This window comes from Nestor notabilis, unplaced genomic scaffold (assembly GCF_000696875.1).
Source record: "Nestor notabilis isolate BGI_N333 unplaced genomic scaffold, ASM69687v1 scaffold26862, whole genome shotgun sequence".
NCBI classification, from domain to species: domain Eukaryota; kingdom Metazoa; phylum Chordata; class Aves; order Psittaciformes; family Psittacidae; genus Nestor; species Nestor notabilis.
Window position 1 is genome coordinate 1 of NW_009920079.1, and position 6,180 is coordinate 6,180.

General features: G+C 55.2%; 1 protein-coding gene across 1 annotated transcript; it reads right to left on the minus strand.

Annotated features, from left to right (window-relative positions):
• Window positions 1–1,257: 1,257 nt before the first annotated feature.
• LOC104402615 (DNA damage-binding protein 1-like) lies at window positions 1,258–6,028 on the minus strand (the record flags this gene model as incomplete). The annotated part of the gene is made up of 11 exons (XM_010010529.1): window positions 1,258–1,434; window positions 1,603–1,726; window positions 2,030–2,132; window positions 2,397–2,566; window positions 2,721–2,830; window positions 3,696–3,866; window positions 4,001–4,095; window positions 4,498–4,662; window positions 4,971–5,100; window positions 5,605–5,716; window positions 5,933–6,028. Coding segments are annotated over 11 exons (1,360 nt in total), but the record flags the coding sequence as incomplete, so codon positions are not given.
• Between the last annotated feature and the right edge of the window lie 152 nt (window positions 6,029–6,180).

Below are 6,180 nucleotides of genomic sequence, written 5' to 3' on the forward strand. Positions count from 1 at the left end.
TGGAGGAAGGGACTTAGGGAAAACCTGCCCAGGATGGGATACGGGGATCTTGACGTGCAGGGTTTTGGATGAGGATCACACAGCGGGTGGGATCCAGTGGCCACAGAGAAATAGGGGGTGCAGGATAGCACCTGAGGAATCACTCATGGAATGGTTTGTGTGGGAAGGGAGCTTAAAGCTCCTCCAGTTCCAACCCCTGCCACGAGCAGGGACACCTTCCACTTCCTTATCTCCAACCTGAACTTCCCGTTTCAGTTTGAGCCCATCTCCCCTTGTCCTACCCCTACATTCCGTCCCTAATGAAGAGTTCCCTCTGCGAGGAAGAGGAGGGCAGGAGCAGCAAAACTGGGTCTGGCCCCCTTCTTCCCCATGGGATGAAGGTGGTGGAGCAGAGGATGAGTCTCCATCAGTCAGGCTCAGCTCAGGGTCATGAGGAGCAAGAACACAGGCAATGAGCAGCCAGAGTGGGACGATAGAGGATGAGGCGCTGAAATCACATCCTGATCCCCCAGATCCACAGGGATGTGGGCTGAACACAAGGAAAAGGCTGTTGGAGAAGGAGCTCCGATTCCCATCCACTCCACTACTGGTGGCTGCTGCCAGGATGGGTGCTTCCACGGTCCAAAAGCTTCCAAGTGCCGCTCCAAGGACAGGAATGCATGGAATAACGCCTCAATGTAGGGAACAATGCCCTGGAGGGGGAATGGGGAATCCCTCCGGCTCCACACAGCGGGTGCCACCCCTGCAGGGAGGATGAGGAGCCGGGTGCCAGGAGCCAGACCTTTCCTCTTGGACTACTTTATTTGGTAAAACTCAGAAACCACCAACTGCTTGAGCTTCCCAGAGCTTCCCAGAACTTCCCTCCCTGAGTCAGCCACAGATCCTGTGGAGAGAGGAGCGTCCTGCTCGGCTTCAGCACTTGGATGGAGAGGAATCCTCCTCCTCCTGCTCCATGTCTCACCCACCCCAGATGCCTCCTCCAGCCCTCGCCCCCGAGGCAGCTTCGCTTCCTCTTCCAAAGAAATCCCAATGAATCCGTAAGAATCCAAAGCAAAAACTGAAAGAAGGAAAGAAGATACTAAAGACAAGAGTGAAGAGTGAATCCAGGCAAGGGCACCACATCAGCCCAACCAGAGCGACCAGTTCAGGGTCAGCAGAGTTCACAGGATTCCTAAATCCAAGCAGGAGATGACGTGGTGCCTGAGGAACACCCCCCAAACAAGCTGGTTCCCCTCCAGAGCCTCCTTCCCCCATGTCCCCTTGGGCCACCACGGCTGGTGTTTGGTGCAGGGGGGGAAGATTCCTTTGCTCTCCGTGGAGGAAGGTGGTTGGGAATGAGCCCGAATCCTGCTAATGGATCCGGGTCAGCTCCTCCACGATCTTTATCAGGTCGTCTACGGTGGCCTCTCTCTTCATGCCACTGCCATCATCAATCTGCAAGGAGAGGAGAAGGTGTCAGGGCTTGGAGAGAGCAGGAAGAGCTCAAGAACATTCCCAGCTCGTTGCCTTGTGGGAAGGCAGCAGTTGGGATCTCCTCATTTAGCACAGCCTGGATTCCTGGACGGGGTTGTGAAGGATCCAAGCCCACATCACCCCTCTCACCTGCAAGTTTGCCACCACCTCCTGCATCTTGGGCCTGCTGATGTCCAGGAAGCTTTCAATCAGGTCACCGTCAATGAACCCAGTGGCTGGTTCTGTCTTGCGCTCGGTGTGAAATGATCTCCAGGTACCACAGTCAAGGAGCCAAATCCATATGGAACAAGCCCAACCCTGGTGGTGAGCACAGCAGATGCTCCAGACTGGCAGTGCCACGTCAGGAGGATCACAGGGCCACCACAAAGCCAGATTCATCCTCAAACCCCACAAGATAGACCCATCCCTCCCCCAAGCACCTCCTCTGTGAGCACAAAGCCCTAGTGAACACACTTCCATCCTCTCCAGCTGATGCCCATTCCCCCACCAGAGCATCCCACCAGGGAGAAATCTCTGCAACACCCCACAGGCTCCAGAGGGAATGGTGGAAGGATATAAGGAATGCTCAATCTTGCCCACGCTCTTGATGACTTTATTCAGCCTGTTCTGCATGTCCAAGAGGAGGTTGTACCAGCTCTCTGACAGCGAGGTCACCAGTCCTGCACAGGGCAAAGCAGAGGTGAAAGCTCAGGGCTCATCCCAGCAGGCTGCAGGGACTGGAATTGTGCTGGGAGAGGGGCGATAAGGAAGTTTTCAAGGAGACCCAGAGGACTTTCCTCTTCTGGAAGCAATCCAGGGAGAAAAGCAGCTTTCTGGAGGGATTATGAGTGGGGAATGGAGAAGAATGGAGACGTGAGGGAACCCAGCCCAGGTTCAAAGGGACCTGCTGCTCTCCACTCAGGAGGGGACTCCTTGACCCTTACCAATCATGCCATTGACTGTGCCGAAGAGAACCGAGCCCTGGGTTGGTGTGGAGGTCTCACCCAGGTTCTGCATGACCAGAGATCCGTGGCAGAAGACATTGACAAACTCTCCCAGGTGGGACAACCCCACCTCCTGCAGGTGCTGACGTTCCTCATCAGTTGTGGCCGCACTGAAAGCCAAAGCACCCTGTTAGTCTGTGCTGGGGTGACATGAAATCCTCCCCTGCTCCCACCTCACTCCTCAGAGATGGACACGCTCCTCCTGCCTCTAGCCGTGATGTGGAGGAGACCAGAAGGTCCTATCACCCTCTTCCTTCAGCTCACCTGTCCTTCTGGCACACAAACAAGTTGAAAGCATTCTCTGCTCCCAAGAAGTTGTCATCATCCAGGATCTCCACAGCACTCATCCAGTTTGGATTGAAGTCCCGGGCAATCTGGAAGAGGAGACACAGTGAGCCCAGATGGTCCTTCCTGTCATCCAGCATCTTCGTTTCAGCCAGCACCACCATTCAGAGCCAGGATGCAGGCTGGACCTCTCTGCTGGAGTGGGAAAGGCACCAAGTGCCTTCTGGAGATGGCCCATGTGGTGCTCAGATGGTGCCACAGCATTGCCATGGCAAACCCAGAGAGCCCAAAGCCTCTCTAAGAGCCTGCTCCATCCCCCACTGACAGAGATGCAGCTACAGAAACACCGAGCTGCTCCAACTGGACAACAGGCACTCCAGATGGCAGCTGCCCACCCTGGCAGGCAGCAAGCATGTACCCAGAGCATGCTCTTCCCAAGGCTGCTGGTGCACTGCCCAGTTCCCTGGAAGTCCAAAGATCCATCTCTCCAGAAACCACAGGGATTCATGTGAAAGCATGTCTGAGGGATGCTGCTCTCATTGCATAGCCCTAGATCATGGCATGGTTTGTGTTGGAAGGGACATTAAAGCTCCTCCAGCTCCAACCCCTGCCACGGGCAGGGACACCTTCCACTAGAGCAGGTTGCTCCAAGCCCCTGTGTCCAACCTGGCCTTGAACACTGCCAGGGATGGGGCAGCCACAGCTTCTCTGGGCACCCTGTGCCAGCGCCTCAGCACCCTCACAGGGAAGAGCTTCTGCCTTGTATCTAACCTGAACTTCCCCTGTTTCAGTTTGAACCCATCACCCCTTGTCCTGTCACTCCAGTCCCTGATGAAGGTCCCTCTCCAGCATCCTTGTAGCCCCCTTCAGCCACTGGAAGCTGCTCTGAGGTCTCCATGACCTTTGCCTTCAAAGGGTTGCAAGATGGGCTGAGCCAGCTTCCTTCATACATACCTCCTCAAAGTTCCCTTCCATGGGCTTGTACGCGAGGAGCAGCACAGACCTCATCAGATCTCCCACCAGGATGAAGTCCCCTTTGGTCTTCAGGTAGAGAGCCATGATGTTGTTGTAGTGGTTGCACTCCGTGCGCAGCTCCTTCTCTGCTGTCCACTCGTACAGGCGCACCTGAAGGCAGGGACGTGGCTCTGAGCCAGCAGGGACACCCCCGCCAGGCAGGAGAAGCTCCTCCATAGGGATCAGGAGCTGGCTGACATCCAAACATGCTCCCAAAACAAGTCAGGGTCTTGCAAGAGCCTTACCGTGCTGTTGATGCTGGCTAAGAGCTTCCCATTGAATTCCACCATGGAATACACAGCTCCCTTGACCTCCTTCTCAGCCAGGCTCTGCAGCTTCCCTGGAATAAACCCATGCCCTTCCTGGTTATTTGCCCTGCATTCCGAAGGGTGGCAAGGAAAGGGGATTCACATGAGCTGCTCTAAACATTGTTCCTCCCAGAAACAACCTCTGAGGATCTGTGGGCAAGTCAAAAGCAGGGGCAGATACACAGAAAGGGAATCCCAGAATCCTGGTAAAGGATTCCTGGGCTTCTCTAGAAGATGGGAGCAAAGGGAACCTGCTGTGATAACCTGCAGCAGTGACAGCACCTACAGACCCTGCCTGTGGGCAGCTGGCAGCAGAACCCTCCAGTAGAACTCTACCTGCTGCTGGGACATGAGACCTTTGAGGTCCAAGGAGCTCATCTCTGCTCTCATCTCAAGCAGCTGGACTTGGCCACAGGAGAAGACCTTGCTCTTACCATCAGAGTAGTGGAAGACCACGATGCGGCCCTGCTTGGGCTCTGCCTCCTCAGGGTACACCATGGCAGTGCCCACGATGAAGTAGGTGTTGGGGTCCTTGCCAAGCTTGCAGGAGACCAGGCTGAGGGCATACTCGTTCTGGAGGAACTGGTGAGCATGAAGCACTGTGCAAAGAGGGAAAGGCAGAAGACAACTCAGTCCCCCCAGCTCCTGGCAGGCAGCACCTCCAGGTGGAGCAGCTGAAAACTTAAGCCATGTCCAAAGTAGATCCCATCTCCTGTTCCCCACCACCTCCTTGTGCCATCAAAACCCACTATCTCTTAAACCCTGTGGCTGATATTCCTCCACGAAACATGTTTTGACTGAAGGAACATGCAAGATCATGGATCTTCACACCCCCAGATTCAGCCACACACTGATGGGCTTCTCCTAGAGGAGCAAACTGCACTCTGGGACAGGCAACATTTGGGACTGCATGCTTCAAAGGTGTGCTGATCTATGATGAGCAGGTTGTGCACCTCCACCTCCTCTCCAAAGGATGTCTCATGTGGTGCTGTGCTGCTGGAGAACAGCTTGCTGGTGCTCACACTGCTGGAGAGGGCCTAGGACACACAGAACCAGTCACAGCCTTGTGCTACTCACCATGTCCTCACGTTGCTCCACATGGGCTGAGGCAACCAGGGACCAGAAGGTGACACAAGGAGCTCCCTGGGCCTAGGTAAAGGGACACACTCCCTGCACCAGGAGGTGAGCTGAGCAACAGCATCCATAGAAGAGGTTACACAGTGTGGTGGCTTCCACCAGTGCTACTGCCTTGAAGGCCACTTGTGCTGCATCCCTGGGAGAAGGAAACCACTCGGGACCAAACAGGAGCTTGCAGGAGCAGCACCCAAAGGTGATCAGACAGAACAGGGAGCATGGTGGGGCTGCCAGAGGGCCCTTGTCACCACCAAGAGATCTCTTAGCACCCCATCTCCTTCCAGGCTGCCAAAGGGAGAACCTGCACTCAGAGCTTCGGAAGAGAAGCTTGTCAAGGATGATCTGCACCATGTCTTGGCCTGAGGAGCTACGGTCAGAGCTCAGGATGATCTGCAGCTACCCCTCACCTGGGTGCTGGCGCTGGGTCTGAGGGCAGTGGTGCCTCCACTGGCATCCTGCACCTCGATACGACTCGAGAGCACCCCAAAGCACTGTGACACCTCCTGGTAGCAGATCTTCCTGCAGAACAAAGAGAGCTGCATGAGAGCCAGGCCAAGGAGTGGAGGCCACTCCAAGGGGAGCAGAGAGGCTCTGGAGACAGGAGACAGCTGTTTGCTTGCCCAGACTGCTCTCAGCACAAGCCCACAACAAGAACAGTGACCATGAAGGGTTCCCCCAAGCTTGTCCCACGCAGCAGAGCATGGACCTTCAAGCCAGGCTCGTGCCCCAGCTCACCTGGGTGATTCATAGAGGGGAACCGTGCGGATGTGCAGCTTCTGGATCTCATCAATGGTGCCAATTGTCAGGGTGCTGTTGTTGGCCAGTGCCAAGCTGTGTGGGGAAACAAACCATGAACAAAAGTGCTTCTAACATAGAAACAACTGGGTTGGGAAAGATCTTTAAGATCATCAAGTCCAACTGTTAAACATGGGTGGCATGTCAAGAACCTCCCTTTCCTCCACAGCCCTCAAACTGCAGATCAC